This window comes from Cannabis sativa, chromosome 1, assembly GCF_029168945.1.
Source record: "Cannabis sativa cultivar Pink pepper isolate KNU-18-1 chromosome 1, ASM2916894v1, whole genome shotgun sequence".
NCBI lineage: Eukaryota > Viridiplantae > Streptophyta > Magnoliopsida > Rosales > Cannabaceae > Cannabis > Cannabis sativa.
Genome location: NC_083601.1, coordinates 26,640,061 through 26,662,989, shown reverse-complemented (window position 1 = coordinate 26,662,989; position 22,929 = coordinate 26,640,061). Strand labels below are relative to the sequence as shown.

Sequence of the window (22,929 nt, the reverse complement as noted above, 5' to 3'; positions counted from 1 at the left end):
AGTAGGTTTTAAAATGAGCAATAACATCCGAGTTGTTGCTGGCCACGATTATGTCATCGACATAAACAAGCACAACCAGAAACATATTGGATGTTTGCTTGGTAAATAACGAATTATCAGATATAGATTGGTGGAAACCATCAGATATGAGTGTAGAACTGAGTTTGCTATACCATTGTTTTGAGGCCTGTTTAAGGCGATAAATGCTTTTGTTTAGTTTACAAACTGTGTTAGGGGGTGCCTTGTATCCCGGAGGAATTTTCATGTATACTTCTTCATGAAGATCCCCGTGGAGAAAAGCATTGTTAATGCCCAATTGATGGACATTCCAATTGTTCAATGCAGCAAGTGCAAGAAACACTTTGAGAGTGTTAAACTTGGCCACGGGGGCATATGTTTGGGAATAATCTATTCCATGTCTTTGATTGTAACCTTTGGCTACAAGACGAGCTTTAAAGCGCTCAACAACCCCACTTCGATCATATTTGACCTTATAAACCCACTTACAGCCGATTGCCTTATGGCCAGGGGGTAGTTTAGTTATGACCCAAGTTTTGTTGTTTTCAAGAGCTTGAGTTTCTTTATCCATGGCTAATAGCCAATGTTTAAATTGAGAGGCTTCAGCATAACTTTGAGGTTCTATCTCAGAATATGCTGCAAGTACTGCAGCTCGGAATTGAGGGTGCAGTTTGATGTAGGATAGAAATTGTTCTATAGGATAATCTGTTGTGGTGGTGTGACAGACATAATCCTTTAGGTGATCTGGTTTGGCAAGTGCACGGCCAGATCGAGTTGTTTTGGGAACAATGTTTTTTTGAGGAAAGATTCATGTCTGAATCGGGTATAGGAACTGATTGAACAGTCTTAGAAATGGATGGAGAGCCACTGGTTGTAGTTACTGGTATAGGAATATGTGACTCAGGATTCTTAGTGGTTGTATCCACTGGTTTAGCACTGGTTGTGGTCACTGGTATAGGAGAATATGACTCGGAATTTTTAGTGATTGTAGTCACTGGTTTAGCACTGGTTGTAGTCACTGGTGCTGAATCTGAGTGTGTAGAATTAGGGATCGATGGCATATAATTCTTAATGGTTGTAGTAGGATGTTGTTGCTGCACTGGTGTAACAGTGGGAAGAACAACATCTGGAAATAAATCATGAATTTCAGAGATAGAAGATTGGTTGAATAGGGGAAAAATATTCTCATAGAAAACAACATCTCGTGAAATAAAGATTTGTTTGGATTCTAAATCAAGAAGCATGTATGCTTTCATCCCTTGAGGATATCCAATAAACACTGAAGCTCTACTTCTAGGAGTAAATTTGTGTCTTGTTGAAGGCAAAGTAGAACCATATGCAAGACAACCGAAAGCTCTTAAATGGTCATACTGTGGTGGTTTGTTGTGAAGGAGCTGATATGAATTAAGTCCTTTGAGTAATTTGGATGGAGTTCAATTCAAAAGATATATGGCAGTTTGTACGAAGTGAGGCCAATAAACCAGAGGTAAATTGGATTGAAAACCTAGTGCTCTAGCCACATTTAATATATGTTGATGTTTTCTTTCTACCACGGAATTCTGTTGAGGTCTTTCGACACATGAATGGTAGTTTATGATGCCTTTTGAGGCAAAAAAATATTGCATGTTGAGTTCTTTTGCATTGTCTGAACGAATGGCTTTAATGGTGCATGAAAATTGTGTGCAAACCATGTTAAAGAAATTTGGTATTACGGTTTGTACATCTGATTTATTTTTGAGCATGTAGACCCAAGTGAATCGAGTTTTATCATCAACAATAGTGAGGAAGTACTTATAGCCTTTTATACTAATGATATGAAAAGGGCCCCATATATCCATATGAACTAAGTCAAATGAGTTATTTGCAAAGTTATGGTTAGCAATGAAAGGCTACCTCTTTTGTTTGGCCAATTGGCAAATATGACAAACATGATCAGTTGGAGGAGAAGAAAAAATATTCTCTTTATTGAACAAGTTTGTAATTGACAAAGAGGGATGACCAAGGCGATTGTGCCATTGGTTTACATGTTTATTTTTGAAAGAAACAACAGAAGCTGTAGCAGCAGTAGGGTAGCATTGTTGCAGCAGGTAGAGTTTTCCATGCTTTCTAGCTATCCCGATCACCACATTCCGAATAGGATCTTGTATAACACAAGAATTGTTAAAGAAATTTATGGAATGAGATGTATTTTCAACAAATTCAGAGATAGAGAAAAGATTAATGTTGAATGTTGGGACATATAACACATTAGAAAGTGTAAGATTAGAGTTAATCTTGACAGTACCAACTTTGGCAACCTGAATTTGTTGACCATTTGGGAGAAGAACATGTTGAGGATGATTGCTATTGGAAAAAGAAGTAAAGCATTCCATGTTATAGCACATGTGGTGTGTAGCACCACTGTCAACTACCCAAGTAAAGGATCAGGTATTACCTGCAAGGTTTGATGCAGCAGGAGCCATGACAGCAGGTTCTGGATTGGTGTTGTTGGCTCAACAAGGAGATTAGTTGTTGGCATCGTGTGGAGAGATCATTGTTGAGGGAGGAAGTGTCTGCATCAGATTTATCATTGGTGCAGGAAGCAAGATTGGCTTTGCCTTTGGTCTTTTCTTGTTTCTTTTTGTCACCATAACCGGGGAGAACCCATGTAGGAAATAACATTTGTCGACCAAGTGGCCAGGTTTGCCACAATTGGAGCAAGAAGGGCGTGGTTTCTTGGTTCTTGGTGGATTATTGGAGCTGGAAGCAGCATCTAGAGGAATTTCCACAAAACCAAAAGACCTTTGGCGTTCTTCTTGGATTATCATGGCAAAAACCCGAGACAAATTGGGGATTGGTTCATTGAGCAAAATCTGAGCTCGAACTGAGGCAAAAGACTCATTTAAACCAGTTAAAAACTGAAGAACTTGGTTTTGGTTATAGTAATCCAAAAAAAATTTCATGGCTCCACAAGTACAAGATGTAATGGGTTGAAATTCTTTCAACTCATCCCAAAGAGACTTGAGTTTTGTGAAGTATGAAGAAACAGAAAGGTCACTCTGTTGTAAACGGGTTAATTGGGTTTGAAGTTGGAAAATACGAGGACCATTTCCTTCATTGAAACGATCGGCAAGATCATTCAACATATCAGTGGCTAGATCAAAATACATGATATATTGAGCAATTTCAGGGGAAACAAAATTGATTAACCACGACATTACCATGTTGTTACAACGGAGCCAAGAGTTAAGGGAGAAATTACCATTCTCAGGCCGAGGGAGCGTGCCATTGATGAAGGCGATCTTGTTCTTGCCAGTCAAAGCCATAGTAATCCCTCTTTTCCATGCTTGGTAATTGGATCCAGTGAGGTCTGTTGAAACGAGTACCAATCCAGGATGATCTCCCGTGCTTAGGAAGAACGGGCTTGAGTGATCTTCTGTGAGATTTCGAACAGCAAGAGCTGTTGTGTTGTTATCTGCAACAGTGGCGGAGTGTTCTTGAGTTTGAACTAGATCAGGTTCTTGATTCTGGTTTGGAACATGTTGATTTCTCCGAGGAACTGCTGAGAAGTTGTGATTGCAAGCTGGAGGATGATCGGAATTGATCTCATCTGTTGTGTGGTCAGCCATTGATAGAGGAGCACCATCTTGTGACCGAGTTGTGGGTCTTGCCATGGAAGCTGTGGGCAAGGTGTCTTTTGATACCATATGAGAATTTGAGAGAAAGAGAGAGAGAGAGAGAGAGAGAGAGAGAGAGAGAGAGAGAGAGAGAGAGTGAGAGAGAGAGAGAGAAAGAGAGAGAAACAAAGGAAGAAGAATATTATTGCTCTACTTAATCTGATTGAATACATTAAGGGACTGAGTTTATATAATACTTAGTAACCAAGAAAAGAGTTACTTACAGAGATAACTAACATGTAACAGAAAATGGTTTATAACTAATCCTAACAACCTACTGACATTTACAATTCTAAGAGATTGTGCATAATAAAAAATAAACTAACAAAATGCATAAAAACTAATAAAATTTGACAATCATGAATAAGGAAACTAAAGATGGAGTGCATTATTATACTGCTTCTGATAGCTTGTACTGAAACCATACTATCTGTTTCAATCTCAATTGACTGCCATTGTTTGTTTTTTACCCAGTTTAGAGCCTCATTAATGCCCACAGCCTCAACCACTTCAGCTGTGTAAATGCCTCCATAACAACCTGCTTGAGCTTCAATAAACTTGTCTGAACAATCATGAGCTACAATACTGAAACTATACATTTTTTCTCTTTCAAAAACTGTTGCACCAACATCCATCTTGATAGTATTTTCACCCGATTTTAGATGATAATGAAATTTCATCATGAGATTGCTTCCAATGATCAAGAATTACTCTTGCTGATACAAGAACTTCATCCACATAGGAGTGTTTACCTTCCCAAACAACCTTGTTCCTGAGTTTCTAAATAGCCCAGCATGTTGCTGCTACAAAGCACACCGAATCTGCTGCATATCTTTTAAAAACACCATCCAACCAGCTGCTGAAAGAGCCACAGGATCACAGACAAAAGCAACCCCTAATTTTTGCCAGCAGGACGAAGCAAAGCGACAAGAAACAAGAGCGTGTGTAGCAGATTCAGGTTGAGATTTACATACAGGGTAGCTTGAAGAAATATCAACATGCTTAACAACAAGTTGTAACACAAGTAGGAAGGTAACCAACACTACTAAAAACCTCAAAATTCCCGACATTTTTACACCGTCGGGTAAAGAATTCCCGACGGTCTGTAAAACTGTCGCCTATACGAGTGTCGCGAATATTAGCTTGAATAGGCAACGGTGGAAATATGTCGTTATACTATAGTCGACGGTTTTAAACCGTCGCTATAATGGATTGCCCCAAAAACAAAAATTATCGTCTTCATCCTCCTTGAAACCACTTCTCGCATATATCGCATTCGCTCCAAAACCCTTACAAGCTTCATCCTCCTCCACCGTTGTTGTGCTCATCTTCATCCTCATCAAAATTTTCTTTTACAAGTTTCAGATTGCTTTTCATTTGACGATCCTTGAAACTTTCTTCGCATTGCAAGCTTTGAATTTATTTCGAACACACACACACAGATCAATATCAACAAACCAAATCATGACTGATAGAAATTTAAACAACAAATAAGAGAATGTTGTGCTTACTTTTATGCTACCACGAGAGAGCATAGGAAAGGGACAGAGTGAGGGAGAGTGGAGGAGAGGGATGACGTGGCTCGTGGTCGCAAATGAGAGAGAGCGGAAAAATAAATGAAATTTACAAATGACTTTGAAAAATGAGATCATTTTTTTTTGGGGGGTTATATCTTAAAAGGAGGGAAATAAAATTTAAGATAGGGAAAGTAAAAATTTGAAATTTAAGATGCTGGAAATGACATTTCAGATCTGAAACGCGTAAAATTGAAGCATGAGAATTGCCATCGATTTAAAACCATCACCTATAGTATAGCTAACAGTTTTCAACTATCGGCAATTCCCTTTTACAAATACATGGGGTTTTAAGGCACGTTTAGAATTATAATATTCAGTATTAAATTAAAGTTTTATTATTATTTTAACTTATTTATAATTAAAAAATCCATATCTTATTTTATTATGATTATTAATAAATTATAAAGTTTTTTAATATGTCGTGTGTCGTACTTTTCAGGCTAGTCTATTCGTGCTTACGTGTCGTGCTTCTCGTGTTGTGTCGTGCTAATTAAGGACATATTTTTCGTGCCGTGTCGTGCCAATTCGTAGCATCATGTCGTGTCATGCCTAAACTCGTATTTTTTTGTGCCTTCTGGACTCGTGTTGATTTCGTATCATGTCAGAAAACCTAACTATATTTATAGCACTAATTACATTTTCAACTTGTCAAATCCATTTTTTGTTTTTTTGAAAAGGAAATCCATTTCTATCTAGTGGTGCTTTCTTACTCTAATTATTTGTATTTAAAATTAAACAAATAAGTCTATCAATCCCACGCCATGATTTAAGTGAAAACATATAGAAACAATAAAGATATAGGCCATATATATAAAGATAAGACCACGACTTTTCTAGTCTATAAAAATTAGCTCAACCCTCATTGGTAGATACATGAAGATGGACAAACACTCGTCCATTTGTAAGTTACGTACTTCTCTTTTTTATGAAAAAAAAAATAAAATGAGATTATGCCCAATACACTATGCCTGCAAAAATTATTACTCTATGCCTCCAGCTAATAGATAATTATGGAAATAATCGTCGTTATATTATGATAAAAATGAAAGAAAACGAAGGTGGACATTGACTAATGACTATAGACTAAGATTACTTCTCCCACTCAAATATAATAATAAAAAAATTGAAGATGGACAAAAGCCAAACTCACTATCATTTTTTAAAACTTATTTATTGCCAATTTTTTATATACGAAACATTAATTTTTAGAAGTGATTTTTTCATTTTTACATTTTAAAATAATTTTTTTTTTCTTTTTTACGAAATTCTATATAGAAACCCCATTGCAACTAGCGCTGCAACTTAAATTGCAACAAAAAATCCGACAGAAACTCCTATTGCAACTAGTGTTACAACCACTTTAAAAATCTAAACCGTAAATTTGAAAAAAAAGTTAAAAAAAAATTATATGGAGTAATTTCCCTTTTTTTATAATAACTAAAAAATAATTATAAATATTAATTTTTAAAATATTAAATTAATAGATTTTAATCCAATAACTAGTAATTAATAAAAAATATTTGAGTTTCTATTAACTACTTAATCAATTTTTTTTATCTATATGAAAATTAAAAATATGCTTACATCAATTAACTCTGTAGTATAAAAAGTTCGGAAATAAAAATACTAATTATTCTTTTTTATTTATCAATTAAGTTTATATTTTTTATTTATTTATTTTGTTATTAGTATTTTTATTTTTATTTTTTTTGGTACATATAGTATTTTTATCTTTATTAATGTTATTAATAATGGAAATAATAAATTTGGTTTTTGATTGAATTATTGGTTATTAGAGATAAAATTATACAACTTTTAAAAGTTATCGATTATTGAATTAGTGTTTATAGATATACTACAAACACTAATTATATTTGATAAAATAACTCATTTCACATTTGTTTTAAAAAAAATTTAGTTGAAAACATTTTCCTTCCTTGTAATGATTATTGTTATCGAAATTTTTATAAATTGAATTAATAAAAGATTAAGCAAAGAAAAGATAATTTTGAAATAAATAAGACAAAGAATTTTACATGGTTTGTTCGTTAATGAGCCTTAGTCCACTAGTGAATATTATTAAAATTCTTTGGCTATGGAGTATTTTACACAAGTGTTATTGCCTTAGTTTGTAATTTTTAGCCTAGCTGGAAATTGTAACCATTTGCATTAAAGGGTAAAGTCCTATTTATAGGTTGGAGTCAGGTTGTTGAATAGACTCGGACCTATTAGGATTTACATTAGTGAAATTAAACCTACTGATGAGGTAAAATACATTATTATATTAACATTAGGTCGATTAAGTGAGGCCAAATTTGTGAGATAACCATTGTCCGTATGAAATGGTACCATTTAATGGTGACAGGTGGGCATGCATCATCGACGGTGTGCAGTTGATGTCAGGGTAGTAGACATTGGACAAAAAGGTACGTAGCTTTTTATGTTGTACGCCTTTCCCACGTCCGACGTTAAGGGACAAACTCCTAGTTCCATGGGATTTTGTATCAAAGGGGTGCCATGTAGGACAACACCCAGACACCTCTTCAATTGCCTATTTTAGACTACCCCGTGAGGGCATCCAAATTTGTTCCATTTAGCCGTTCATTCTCTGGGTGAGATATCCTTCCGAGACCAGCAAGGGCTCAACTTTGTATCGTTAGATCCAAAGCCGTGTTTGGACTTCGTTGTGACTTACTGGTTTAGTTGGGTATGTGAATGGGCCTGTCATGGTTAATTTTGGAACTTTAAAGGTACACGTGTCATTATCTAGAAATACGGGTAACAATTTCTATTTTCTATAATTTTTATCAATTAAAATTTGTAATAATATATAATTATTATTTTTATTTTTAAACCCACTAATGTAAAAAATTACGCGTAGTTAAAATAATTTTTTCTCTTCAAGCTTTTAAAGAAAGGATAATTTTTTTTTAATGTAAATTGCATGAAATTGATGATGACATTGAATTAGAACCTGTTATTAGGATTTACAACTACTACTAAAAAAAAGGATTAGGAATCGCTTTAAAAAGGAAGGCTATACTTTGACTATCGGTTCATAGGACTGATGCCTATACCACAAACGCAAAATCCATTTTCAATAGCGTCGTTTATCAACCATCAATGAAAAAATCAAACGTCTATTTAGAACTGACGTGAAAAGTGCAAAAATTATTTTTTAGACTATTCTTGTTAGTTTATTACGATTAAAGTGTAAAACATGACTTGATAGAATATTAAATTAGCTTCAAAATACAAGTTAAATTGCGTCAATCATATCAATATTGAGTGAGTTATGACTATTTTACTGAAGACTGCTCATGACCCAGCGTCCAAGTTGACATCCCAGTACCCATGTTGACATTTGACGTTAACCTGGACGCTGTGTAAGTGTAAAAATGTTCAAGAGATGTACTTTAAGATGCCTAACTGCTATTTTGACTTCACTTAGTTTGTTTTCGTGTTCTGACAAAGCTGGTCACCTATTCTCAAAGATGTTGCTATTTTGCGGAAATGAGAGACTCGAAACTCTTCATTTCTGAGTGAGTTTCCCATGTCAGAAATGAGAAATGTAAAGTTGTGAATTTGACTTATTTATCTTCATGGATCTTAGTTATTTTGAAAAACTAGACGGACAGTCGAAACAAAATTAGAATCGGATAAGCAGATGCCAATGCACTAGGCCATTTGTTAACTTGGGTACTATGTACTCATTTTTGAGCTCCTAAGATCTCATTTTAATACTGCTAATGCTTCTAAAACTGTAGGACAAGGTCTCCTACCCCGTTTTTGACCATTCTGGATTCATTGGTTGAATCAGATTGACATTTGAGCAATCAAAAGCAGTGTCCCAAGTTGATTGTCAACCTGGGTGCTGGGCACTGTTTTTAAGGGCTCGAGTTTGTAGTTTTCTTCCCGAGTTTGCTTGAATCTTTATTATTTTTTATGAAAAAAAAATGCCAAGAATATTTTTGGTGACCTTGATTAAAAATAGCCCCAGTTGTCAACCTGGGTGCTGGGTCGAGCACTAGGTGTCAACCTGGGCGCTGGGTCTTAGTTATGGCCTTTTAGAAGTTCCGTTTGGTCCTCGAAAATAGTTGAATCTTAATATTTTCTGAAAACGGTGAAGGTTCTTGGAAAATATCATCAAAAAAAGCATAGGTTAAAAAAATTTCAACATAGGTGTTGGGCCATCCCCAGGTATCAACCTGGGCGCTGGGCCTTGTTTTTAGCACCCAAGAAGTGTTGTTTCTTCCCTGAAAAGACTTATTTTTTCATTTTTGATGAAGATGAAGAAGATGAAAAAGTTGAATTGATTTGATACTTAGAAGGTGCCTAGATTAATAAATTTCTAACTTGGGTGCTCGGGTGCTCGGGGCCCCGGGGCCTCGGGTGCTCAAAAATGAACTTGCTCCGATTCTGATTTTGATGCCTCAAATATGTCTGTGGTATGTCTAGTTTACGTCTCAATGCAAGTTTTGACCCATTTTCATCAAGACGGTCCTAAAAATTGAAACCCTAGTTGGGAATGTTAACCTAAGCACTGGTTGAAACCCTAGGTACCCAGATTAGCTTCCAGGTTGCATGTTCGTTAAATCGTAAGAATAAAATATACATTTGATTTATTAAGTTATGAAATATATTTGTATCATATGTATTAAATTTTTAAATAAGTATCTTCTTGCATTAAAATATTAATTATATATATTATTTTTAAAAATATATATAAATATGTGTGGTTTATATTGGATCAATCTTTTTTATATATCAATTAATATCTAATTCGTAGAGGTGTAGATTTTAAATTTTTTAATCTACATAAGTGAGGGTATGTAAATTGAATTGGATTAAATCATCTAGATTGAATTAGATTAAATCATGCAATTGGTGTTGAATTGAGTATTTAGAACCTCTTGTTTTCCACACCAACAAGTTTGGTTTTTGAGGTGTTAGTTGGCTTTAGTACAAGTTTGCTACCAGACAAAAAATTGAGAGGTGTAGTATTCATTGAATGAAATTGAGATTTTCTTCACCACAACATACTAGCCTTAGTAATATTTAAGAAAAAAATAATAATAGTAAATTAAGTTTTATTTGTATCTTATAAAATAAAATGATAAGTATATCTTATATTATAAATTGATTTTATTTTTATATATTTTTTAATTATATGTATATATTATTTTTTAAAAAAAAAAGTTATATAATTTTTTATTTTATTTTATAATATTTAAAATATTATTTATTTTTATTTGATTTATATTTTTTAAGAATATAAATTCAAAAAAAAAAACTCAAAACAAAAATTATAAAATGTGTCTCTTTAAAAAATTTTGGTCTAAATAAAATTTGTCAAAAACAAAAACAAAGACTGCATTGGAAATGTACCGAAATGGCTGTTAGCTAATAGCCATAACGAACGCATGGATTTTAATCTGCATGCCACGTGGCTCATTTTCTGCCGTACCAAATGGCATCTCCAAACCCTCTCTTGAACTTTCTTCTTGTTAGTACTATGTATTGTATATATATAAATTAAATTAGTTGATATGTACTGGTTTAACACACAAACACTACAGTAAATTTTGATTTATATATATATATAATTGACAGAAAAAGAATAGTTGTGTTTGTGGAGAAAATTAAGCAGTACAAATGGAGGGAGTAGTAGTAAATAAGGAGAAGAGTGATGAGTGCAGGGTATGCGTTACAGGAGGATCAGGCTATATTGCCTCTTGGCTCGTCAAGAAACTTTTAGAGAGGGGTTACACAGTTCATGCAACTCTAAGGAATTTGGGTAAATACTGTTATAATTTTGCTTTTCATAATTTTATATATATAATTGATATATATTGATTTGTTGTGGTGATGAAGCACAGATGACGAATCGAAGGTAAGTGTTTTAAAGGGGTTTCCAGGGGCAGAGAGAAGATTGTTTCTGTTCAAAGCTGACATTTACAAACCAGATGAGTTCGACAGTGCCATTCAAGGCTGTGCTTTCGTCTTCCATGTCGCCACTCTCTTTCTTCAACTCAATGCTACGGTATTTAATTTACTTAATTTCCTTATCCAACCTACATATGGTTTTTTTTCTTATTCTAAACCCTGTTGAGAATTATGGGGTTACATCTCAAAATCAATTGACAATGAGTAGAGTAGTCCATATTCTTATATATGGTTCAATTCTCTATCATTTATTCTATGTGGGACAATGTCCACAACATTCTCCCTCAAGATGATAGCTATTTTTTTTGCTTATTAATCTTGAACGTATCAGAATGGACATGGTCACTATTTGTATAGGTGCGGATCGGATAGGATCTATGACTCTGATACCATGTTGAGAATCATGAGATTCTATTTCAGAACCAATTAGCAATAAGTGGATAGTCCATATTCTTATATATGGTTTAATTCTCTATCATTTATTTTATGTAGGACAATATCCACAACAAACTAGAAGAGACTACTTTATTCAAGAAAATTTAAATAAAAAAAGTGATAATTAGTAATGTTTCAAGAAAATTTGTCAGTTGATCTAATATCTTAAATGTCATGTGAACATTTCTAAGATTTTAATTTTTTTAATATATTATATATTATTTTAAGTTACAAAGGATAAAAGAAGACAAATCTTATTAATTGAAATATAACAAGGCGGATAAAAACATGTATTTTTCCAACATTTCTAGTAGCTTTCAAAACAGAAAAGAGAGAGATTTCTAGCTTGTCTTGTTTTCTATTATAATGAATGGATATCATTTTTAAAATAATATTAATCTCATTTTTTTGGTAAGATTTATTTATTTTGAGGATTTTTTTTTTTTATTATTTTATACTTTAAAATAGTTTTTTATTTATTTATTTTTTCGTATTTTTACGGAATTTTACATAAAAATCACTATTGCAACTAGCACTGCAACTTAAATTGCAACAAAAATTGTATAACAATCCCTAATGCAACTAGCGCTGCAACCACCTTAGAAACTTAAACCGTAAATTTAAAAAAAAAATTAAAAAAATAATATATAAAGTAATTCTCCTTTATTTTTCATATAATTATGTTAAACAAACATATACTTGTATTATAATAGTAAAAAAAAATAACAACAATTTAAAAAATCTTATTTAAAAATAATTGACCTAAATTAGTTGCATGATTAATTAAGCCATATTTGTGTATATATAGTTATAAATATATATAATTATGGTGATGGATACATATATGTATGATCAGTACGAGAAGACGGTTTCAGCTGCGGTTGCAGGGACAAGAAGCATAGCAATGAGCTGTGCAAGATCAGGAAGCGTGAGGAAACTCATCTACACCGCCTCCGTAGTCTCCGCATCTCCCATCATGGAAAACGGGACTGCTTTCAAGGACTTTATCGATGAATCGTGTTGGACACCTATGGATCTTCCCGTTACACCTTACACTAATGATTTTCTAAAGGTAATATATAATGCTAAAAATATATTATTTACTAAATTTTTATTACATTTATTTCTTTAAAATCATGCATACTATTCTTTGAATATATAGTTGAATTATGAATATATGAATATGTATCAGCAACAATCCAAATCCAAATCCAAATCCACATTTACTTTGAATTTTCGCAAAGTAATGTGTTGAAGTGAATTTCCAGCCCAAAAATAAAGTGTTGAAGTGAATTAATAACAAGGCTACCGTGGACGGGGGTCACAAAGATAGTCTAGGTAGTACTCCAACTACTATTATACTTTATTAAAAGTATTAGAGAACGTGCTTACCAACCTTTCTCGGTTTATACTAGGGGTGGACATCTGATCCAATCCAATCTTTTTTTCCTCATCCGATCCAATCCAACTAGTAATTAGATTAATTATCTGATCCAATCAATTTAGACCTCAAAATCTAATCCAATCTAATCCAATTACTGATTGGATTGGATCGGTTTTTTAATTGGATATCCAATTATACACCTAAATTTCAATATTAACTTAAAAATATGAAGAAAAAAGAAAAAGTTCTAAGTTTATTACTTCATATACATACTATTCTTACAAGTGTAATGTAGCTAAAAATTTTAAATAATTAAAACAATTATATTTATAAGTAATAAAATAAAACAAAATATCATGAGAATAAATACACAAAACAATCAAGTAGTACAAATTTAACATACAAAAAATTCTCATAAAAATATAATAAATATATATTATATTTTTCAATACTTTTTATTATATAAATAATTTTTTCATATATATAAATGTAATTAAACTAGATCGGTTTTTAATTGGATTTTGAGATTGACATCCAATAACTGATCCAATCTAATTAGAATCTAATTTTTAGCATCCAATCTAATCCAATTGTAATTAAATTGGATTGGATGGGTTCGGTTCAATTAAATTGGATTGGATGATGTCCACCCCTAGTTTATACTACTATTTATGATAAGTATCGAATTAAGAAAATAATTTTTATTGAATATTACTAAGGAATCATTTTGATAATTGGTTGGAAAAATCATCTCTCAACTGACTCTGCGAAGGAAAACAAAAGTCACCTCAGCTACCTAGTTGGGCACGTTTTTTTTTTTGGCTTTATTTGTTGCCGTATTGGGTGTTGTTGCCTACAATTGAAATATTCATTTGATTTGAGTTGGCCTTGGGGCCGGTTACAGGAAATTATAGAGCATTTCTATTGAGAATAATTACATAAGTTATTATTTTTTATAAAAAATTTACATATTTTATGTTTTAAGTATTTTTTTTATATATATTTTTACAACTTAATATAAAAATAACACGAAAAATAACAAGAAAATTACATAAAAGTAATATAAAAATAACATTTAAATAATTTTAAAACAACAACAAAAAATAACATACAGATAACAAAAAATCAACAATAAATTAACAAGAGTACAAGAATGTATTTTCTATAAATAAAATTAAAAAAATCATAAAAATATTTAAAATTTCATAAAACTATATTTTTATAATTTTTTTTTATTGTTTTTGTGTATTTGTGAAATAATCCCTCTATTAATTATGCATAGTAATTTCTAGCATCACCATATGACTTACTATAAATAATTAATGATTTTTCATAATTATTATTAAAACAAAATAAATAGGACTTGATATTAATACAAATAGTATGTAACATTTTATGGTATAAAGATGTTAGGCACAATAGTTATTCAATTTTCTTTTTGAGTAATTTGCGGCAAAAATACCTAAGTTTTATCCCGAGTAGCTGATAAATACCTAAGTCATATTTTTGGCGGTAAAAATACCTTCCGTCACACTTCTGGAACTTCCGTAGGTACCTCTCTGTTTTCTTCTAGGTAAGTGTCCACGTGTCATCCTTTTATTAGTTCACATCATTAATTTTTATTTTTCATTTTAAAATTTATTAAAACTTATTTAAAAATAAAAAATATATATTTAAATGTTCAAAAAAATAAAAATAAAACTTATTTTCTAAATTAGAAAAATTACAAAATTAAAATACACATAAAACTTAAGTATTTTTATTAAATTAATTTTTTTAAAAAAACTAACCTCTAAATCAGAGAGGAAATAGATTGAATATAGGATTGGTTTTTTAAAAAAAAAATAAAAAGAATACGATTGAGAGATTGAGAGGAGAGAGAGATCGAGAAAAGAGAGAGAGAGTGTGACCAAACCAAGAACGATTGAGATTGAGAGGAGAGAGAGAGGGAGATCGAGAAAATACAGAGAGAGAGATCAAAACAGATCTGAGATTGAGAGGAGAGAGAGGGTAAGAGAAACTGATCTGAGATTGAGAGGAGAGAGAGATCGAGTAAAAGAAAGAAAGGGAAAGATGAAGGAGGCCTTAGATTTGATCCAGCGAGGAAGATGACATGTTCTAGCCATAAACGACAGACTTGAAAGAGTTGGGATCAAGGTTTGGCCACTGTCGAAGGGTTGAAGAAGATGGAGGACCTCAAGAGATCGGCGGAGCACCGACGACGGAGGACGAGATCTGATGAAAGCAAATCGAGGCCAGTAGAAATCTCTCCTCCCAATTTATTTTCATCTTGTAAATATGTTTGGCTGTTGGAAAAATGTAGGAAAAAGAAGAAGCAAAAAAATTATTTTTTGAGATTTCTGGATTTGTATGTCCTAGTTTTTTTCTGGGTTATCTTCTGGTTTTGGAAAGTTTTTGTTGTTGTTGCTGCCTTGTTTTGGGGTTCTTTAGATTCAGATAAAAGAGAGAGAGAGAGAGAGAGAGAGAGAGAGAGAGAGATTTCTGGGAAAATATATCATTTTTTGAGATTTTTGAAAAACTACAAATAAAATATTAATTATGTATGTGATTGTTAGAGTTTGAAGATGAATATGAATTTTAATGTGTGTTATTCATATTTTTTTGATGGGTTTGTTCTATGTTCTTGTTCATTGTTCATACCCATATTTTTGTGGGATTTTATTAATTGTACGGTTATGTTTAATCAGTTCATTGTTCATAGACATTGTTCATAGACATTGTTAATCTAATATGTTTAATCAGGGGTTAATTAGAAATTTAAAAATACAATTAATGATTTTTAATTTTAATTAGTTAAAATATGAATTTCTAGATATTTTTTATTTTATTTTATTAGATTTTAAATGAATTTTTAGATTTTTTAAATAAAAAATAAAAAAAGTTAATGACATGGACCAATGAATGAGTGACACGTGGACACTAACTTGGCACATAACGGAGAGGTACCTACGGAAGTTCGGAAAGTATTTTTACCGCCAAAAATACGACTTAGGTATTTATCTGCTACTCGGGAGAAAACTTAAGTATTTTTGCCGCAAATTACTATTTTTTTTTTTTTATGAAAAGGTGAAATTTATTCCACCTGATATTGTGTTTTAGCTAGCTTCCTCTTCTATCTTTAATTGCTAGCTTATCAATAGTAGCTTTAATTGCTTCCACCAAATGAGTGCGCCTCCTCATATATGGTATTCACCCAATGAAGCCATACATTCCATTGCCCAACCACACCTACCTCAACCTCTGCCAATTAATCTTTCTTCAAATAATCAGAAAATAAAAACTTAAATTTATGACTGCTTTTCTGAACCAACTTTTATACTTCCAAACAATAATTACCGACCTTAATTTCAAAGACAAATTTTAAAAAGGAGAGTACTAATACCACTCTTAGCATTTCTCTTAATCAAAATTAAGTTTGTACCTAATAAGTAATAACTATATATAATTTAAGAATATATGCAATAATAATAATTGACATGATATATATATCTACACAGGCGTATCAAGAATCAAAGACATTAGCAGAGAAAGAAGTTCTGAGTTTCGAGAAGGAAAATGCAGGGAATATTCCAATGGAGGTTGTGACTCTTGCATGTGGCCTTGTGGGTGGAGAATCAGTCCAACGCTCCGCAGGAGATACTTTAAAAGTAATAGTTTCTCAGCTAACAAACAACCAAGATTATAACAAGTCGCTCAAGTACTTAGAAGAATTGATTGGTAAAATACCAATTGTGCACATTGACGATGTTTGTGAAGCTCACATCTTTTGCATGGAAAACCCTTCCATCCATGGAAGAGTCTTGTGTGCCAGCGACTTTGTCTCATCTTCAGAAATGGCCTCTTACTTTGCCCAAAATTATCCAGAGTTTGACGTGAAGCAGGAGTGAGTGTACAGTATTCAATGTAGATTTTCACATACAATCAGATTTTGAGAGTTCATAATAATAATACTATTAGAATATTGATTCAGGTACTTGGAAGGGCCGAGCAGGAAAATAAAGTGGGCTTCGCATAAGCTTACTGACTTGGGTTTTGCATACAAGTATGATTTAAAGATGATATTGGATGACACAGTAAGCTGTGCAAAGAGGTTTGGTTATCTTCAATCATAATAAATCGTACTCTGCACGGATATATATATGATTTCAAGCAGGGACCGTATTGGACTTTAGTGGGCTTTACGGAAAGTCTTATTGGGCCCTTATTGTATTTTAAAAACGAAAAAATTACACTCTATACTCTTTTTATATTGTCCTCTTTTATTTTTACTCTCTTTTTTAAAGTCTGTCATTTTTATCTCTTTTTTTAAACATTGTACCAATTTTATCCCTGTTACTTCAAGATACTCTCCATGTGACTCTCTTATGTCAGGGTATTTTGGGTACAATACATATAAAAAGAAGTGTGTTTCAAATAAATATAAAATTAGAGGTAAATTTGATTAATTAATTAATAAAAGGGGTATTTTCAAATACCCCTTTTAAAACAAATTGTGTATTTTTAAAGGGAATGTTCTTTTTTTTGGAGTTTTTAATTTTTTTTTTTTTTAAATACTGTGTAAATTTTATATTGTATACTGTATAAGTTTTATATTATGTACTGTGTTATGATTTTATTATTATTACACGATTATTTTTTAGTTCTTCTACTATTATATTTAATTATTTTATTTTGTTGTTTCACGGTTGTTTTAAGTTGTTTTATAAAAATATAGTATTTTTATTAAAAATTTCTATGTGATAGTAAAATTATAAATTTTTACAAAAGAATCTACTATTTTTGTAAAAATCCCATGTTTTTGGGCCTCCAAGTTAAATAGACCTAAGTTAGCTTAGGACTGGCCCTAATTTGAGGTTATATAATAATAATTATAATAATAATAGTGATTATTGTAAACTATGTATAATCAGATTTTTTTTTTTTTCTGAAAATAAACTTCATTAATATACAACATTTGAAAAGAAAGAAAAAAAAGATAGAAATCAGTTTACTATTCACTCTAAGTATATGCATAACAATTAACTAATTTATGAGTACAAATATAAAATAGGAATGCCTTAAAAAAAATTGAAAAGTAAACTAACAAGATAAAGATCGATTTTATTAGGAGAAGATGAATGTATTGATCAAGTATAAGAGACCAATCCAACACTTCCATTAAAAAAATTGTTTTTGCTTGAATGATTGTGAGACTCTCATATATACCACATCCATCTGAATAATTGAATTATATCCTCCTATGAGAGACCAGTCTAGCACTATGTACCATCAATTATTCAACTGCTTCAACTTGAATGACAGCAAAAGAAAAAATGTAATAACGTTTTGTACGTCATCCCTTTTCAAGATCATATCTAAAGTCTGAACATAGGCTCATAGAAAAATCTTCATTGAAAGGGACTGAAATTAAGCATTATTTGGAATAAAATAACTACTTGAATTGAGTAGAATTGGAGAAGTCATTTAAGAAAGTCCACTTCTTTGATCAACACTTTCTAGCTTATGCACACTAGTGTTGAACATCAGATTTGTTTTTAAGCATGTAGATCCAAGTGAATCTAAATTTATTGAACTATAGTGAGAAAGTATTTATAATCTTCTGCACTTGTTATGTAAAATGGATCCCAAATGTCCATGTGAACCAAATCAAATATATCTTTAGAAAAGTTGTGATTCGAAATAAAGGGCAATCGTTTTTGCTTAGCCAAGTGGCAGATGTGACAATGTAAATTGGAACTAGGATGTGAAATGTTGTGTTCTTTATTGAAAAAACTTGAAATACACATTGATAGATATCCAAGACGATTATGCCATTGGTTTACATTGTTTTTATTCAATGAAAAAGAAGCAGTAGTAGTAGCAGCTGCTGTAGTGAAGTTGTCTTGGTGAAGCTAGTACAATTTTCCACACTTTTCAGCTATCCCAATCACCACATTCAGAGTAGGATCCTGAATAACACAACAATTTTGGTGAACAAGATTGAATTAGGGGTATTAAGCATGAAATCTGGTATGGAAAAAAGATTAAGCTTAAACCGTGGTAAATAAAGCACATTCTGTAGTGTTATTTTCGAATTAATCTTGACAATACCAATGTTTTGGACAGGTATATGTTGTCCATTTGGCAAGGAGACATATTTTGGGAATGGTATGTTAGAAAAAGATGAAAAACAAGTGAGATGGTAACACATGTAGTGGGTAGCACCACTATCCACAATCCAAGATTTTGAGAAGGAATTTTTACCTGCCAAGTTTGATGCAGCAGGGGTCATGGTAGTAGGATCTGCATTTGTTGTGTTGTTGAGTTGCTGACTTAAAAGAGAGATTAAGTGCTGGCATTGGGATGATAGATCGGCATGAACAGAGCTGCAACATTGGCCTTGGCTTTGCCCTTATCTTGCTTCTTTTTGTCACCATAACCAAGAGGAAACCCGTGAAGGAAATAACACTTGTCAACTAGATGACCGGGTTTGCCACAATTTGAGCAAGATGGTCTAGGTTTCTTGGTTCTTGAGGGGTTAGTGGAACTTGATGCAGCAGCCAAAGGGATCGAATCAGAGGATCCAAGGGATCTTTGACGTTCTTCTTGAACGATCATTGCAAACACACGGGATAGATTGTGGATAGGTTCGTTAAGCAAAATTTGAGCACGAACCGAAGCATAGAATTCATTCAAACCAGTCAAGAATTGAAGTACTTGATTTTGGTTGTAATAATCTAAGAAAATTTTCATTGCACCACAAGTGCAAGTTGTTATAGGTTGAAATTCTTTCAACTCATCCCATAGGGATTTCATCTTTGTGAAATAGGTAGAAACAGAACAATCACCTTGCTGAAGCCGAGTGAGTTGGGTCTGTAATTGGAATATTCGAGGGCCTTTGCCTTCATTGAAACGCTCAGCATGATCGTTTCACATTTCAGTAGCTAAATCAAAGTACATTATACTTTGTGCAATCTCAGATGAAACAGAATTAATCAACCAAGACATTACCATGTTATTGCACATGAACCAAGAGTTGAGATTGGTATTACCAGGTTCTGGACAAGGGAGAGATCCGTTGATGAACGCGATCGTGATCTTGACTGTCAATTCCATCGTGATTCCTCGTTTCCATGGCTGATAGTTGGTTCTGTTGAGGACAGTAGTCACAAGAACCAGACCGGGATGGTCGCCGGTGCTGAGGAAGAAAAGGATGGAATGATCATCAGCAACTAATCGAGAATGGAGTGCCTGAGTTGAATTGTCGTCAACAATGGTGGAATTGTCTTGGAGACCATGATCTGCATTCTGAGATTGAACCCGTACTGGTGGAATCCGACGAGGAACAACTGAGGAATGAGGAGCAGCGATAGGGTCGGAAGTGACATCTGCTGCAGGGTTGTCGATCGTCGATGGTGTAGTTCCATCCTGAGATCGAGTAGTTGGCCTGGCCATGGAAACTGTGGGCCGGAGTTCTTCTGATACCATATGAGAAAAAATAGGAAAATTAGAGCCTTTGGTATTCTATATTGTTGAACTGATTTTACAATGGAGGAATGAGCTTATATAGCTCGATACAATCAAGAATTGGTTAGTTGAATCTAACCAATGCTGTAACAGAATTGTATAGCTGTATTAACAAAACATAACTAACAAAACTACCCTTAACTAATAACTTAATCCAAAGCTAATTCTGAAACTAGCTTATGCACACTAGTGAAGGACATTAACTCTATTGTTTGAGCTTGAATGACTAAGAAACTCCCTACAATAACAATAAAGTTAATAATGAGTCCTTATAATAAAAGTAACATTCACTATAAAATTTTGATAAAAGTTTAAAAAATAGAAAACTTATATATAAGTGACTCCAAATATTATGGTGCATAGTTCCTCCATATAGTCGCCAAACATAAATAAAAAATACAATAACATAACAATGAAATACACCATAACGAACCATACAACTCAAGAGAATTTTTTAAGGAATAAAATAAATAATAATAATATTCATTATTTTCATCACTTATCGCTAAAAATAATAACACACACTAAAATATATTAATGACATTGAGAATGGTTTTTGAATAAATAACTATAAATAATTACAAATAAAACAATTATCAATCAATCATTATATACGTTTCAGAAAAAAAAAAAACAAAAATCAATCAATATATATAGAAGAATAAAATGGTGATATGACACTCTAAAATTGCTTTAAAGTTATTTTTTTTTTCTTTTATTTCCTTAATTCATTAATTTTTTAATTTTTAATTTTTTTTTTGGAATATTGGCGGCTAAACCACCTGAAACTTTACGGTTTGTAACACTTAACTACAAAAACCGAATTTTTAGCGGCTAAACTACCTAAACTCCCATTCCGTTTTGCTCTGCACACCTCCGTCCAAAAATCACAGTTAAGTGCCACGGTGGACTGTCCACGTGTACACACTTGTACACGTGGCAAATTTTTAGTGGTCCGCGTAATATTATTTTAAAAAATAATTATAAATATTTTTTAAAAAAAATTAAAAAATCAGAAAAAAAAATTAATTTTTTTTTTACTTTTTTAATTTAAAAAAATTAAAAGATTCATTTTTTTTACTTTTTTTTTTTCTTTTTCTTCTTCTTCTTTCTTCTTCTTCTTCTTCTTCTTCTTCTTCTTCTTCTTCTTCTTCTTTTTTTTTTTGCAGAAACTGGGTTCTGTGCTTCATGCCTCAGAGAACACTTGGTTGGTATTGAATCCTTTGTTAACAACGACACTCCCACCCGAAACCAAGCTGGTTCTGGTTCTGAGCGTGGATTGCTTGATGAGGGCGAGATTAGGGTTTCTAAGCGTGGATTGCTTGATGAGGAAGATGGTTGTGAGTTAAGGCCTATGAAGGAGTTTACAGATCTCGAATGCAAGAAGAAGAAGAAAGGTATAGGGAAGGATTTGAAGGACATTGCTGGGACATTTTGGGTTGCTGCCTCTGGTTTGAGCAAGAAGTTGAGGAAATGGGGGCGAAAACCGAAGGGCAAGAAGCTCAACAACGATGATGACAATGATGGTGGGGTTTTAGGGGTTGAGAGATGTAGTCCTAGGCATTTGAGAGAAACCCAATCAGAGGTTGGAGACTATGGGTTGGGGCGTAGGTCTTGTGATACCGATCCAAGATTATCCATGGATGCTGGTCGAATGTCATTGGATGAATACAGGTACTCCTTTGATGAACCTAGAGCCTCTGGGGATGGGTATTTGATTGGCAGAGCTGCATATCCACGGCTAACTCCAATGGTCTCGGTTGTAGAGGGTGGAATTTGGTGAAAGAATGATTGGTGGATTGGAAGCAGAGAAGGAGGAATTGAAGAACAGTGGATTGGAGATGGCTGAGCAGGCAGATGTGGTGAGGAATTGGCTGAGGTTTAATGATGGGGGGGAGTTGGTGGCGGCGATTGGTCGGGAGGATACGATTTATGCGATGGATAAGGGGGGTGTTCTGTCGAGATGGGAGGGGGGAACTGAGAGAAAAAAAAAAGAAAAAGAAAAAGAAAAAGAAAAAGAAAAATAGAAAAAAAAAAAGTAAAAAAAAAATTAATTTTTTTTTTCTAATTTTTTAATTTTTTTTAAATATTTATAATTATTTTTTAAAACTAATATTACGTGGACCACTAAAAATTTGCCACATGTACAAGTGTGTACACGTGGACAGTCCACCGTGGCACTGAACTACAATTTTTGGACGGAGGTGTGCAGAGCAAAACGGAATGGGAGTTTAGGTAGTTTAGCCGCCAAAAATTCGGTTTTTGTGGTTAAGTGTTACAAAACGTAAAGTTCAGGTGGTTTAGCCGCCAATATCCCCCTTTTTTTTTTTTTTATAAATCTATTATCTCCTTAATTCATTCATCTTTTACTATATATATATATACT

General features: G+C 32.8%; 2 protein-coding genes across 2 annotated transcripts; both read left to right on the top strand.

Annotated features, from left to right (window-relative positions):
- Positions 1 to 10,802: 10,802 nt before the first annotated feature.
- LOC115703582 (NADPH HC-toxin reductase 1) lies at positions 10,803 to 17,394 on the top strand. The gene is made up of 5 exons (XM_030630807.2): positions 10,803 to 11,048; positions 11,131 to 11,294; positions 12,489 to 12,704; positions 16,535 to 16,920; positions 17,008 to 17,394. The coding sequence occupies exons 1-5, from the start codon at positions 10,907 to 10,909 to the stop codon at positions 17,147 to 17,149; spliced, it is 1,050 nt and encodes a 349-aa protein (XP_030486667.2). The 5' UTR covers positions 10,803 to 10,906; the 3' UTR covers positions 17,150 to 17,394.
- Positions 17,395 to 20,804: 3,410 nt separating this feature from the next.
- On the top strand, positions 20,805 to 22,487 carry LOC133033554 (protein OCTOPUS-like). The gene is made up of 2 exons (XM_061108402.1): positions 20,805 to 20,823; positions 21,713 to 22,487. Exons 1-2 carry the CDS (start codon positions 20,805 to 20,807, stop codon positions 22,324 to 22,326), a joined length of 633 nt encoding a protein of 210 aa, XP_060964385.1. The 3' UTR covers positions 22,327 to 22,487.
- The last annotated feature ends 442 nt before the right edge of the window (positions 22,488 to 22,929 follow it).

Bases quoted from the DNA above. Each gene is read 5' to 3' on its own strand.
- LOC115703582 (XM_030630807.2), top strand. From the start codon at position 10,907: ATGGAGGGAGTAGTAGTAAATAAGGAGAAGAGTGATGAGTGCAGGGTA. The intron at 11,049-11,130 runs GTAAATACTGTT...GATGAAGCACAG, and splicing joins TGCAACTCTAAGGAATTTGG to ATGACGAATCGAAGGTAAGT. The intron at 12,705-16,534 runs GTAATATATAAT...ATATCTACACAG, and splicing joins ACACTAATGATTTTCTAAAG to GCGTATCAAGAATCAAAGAC.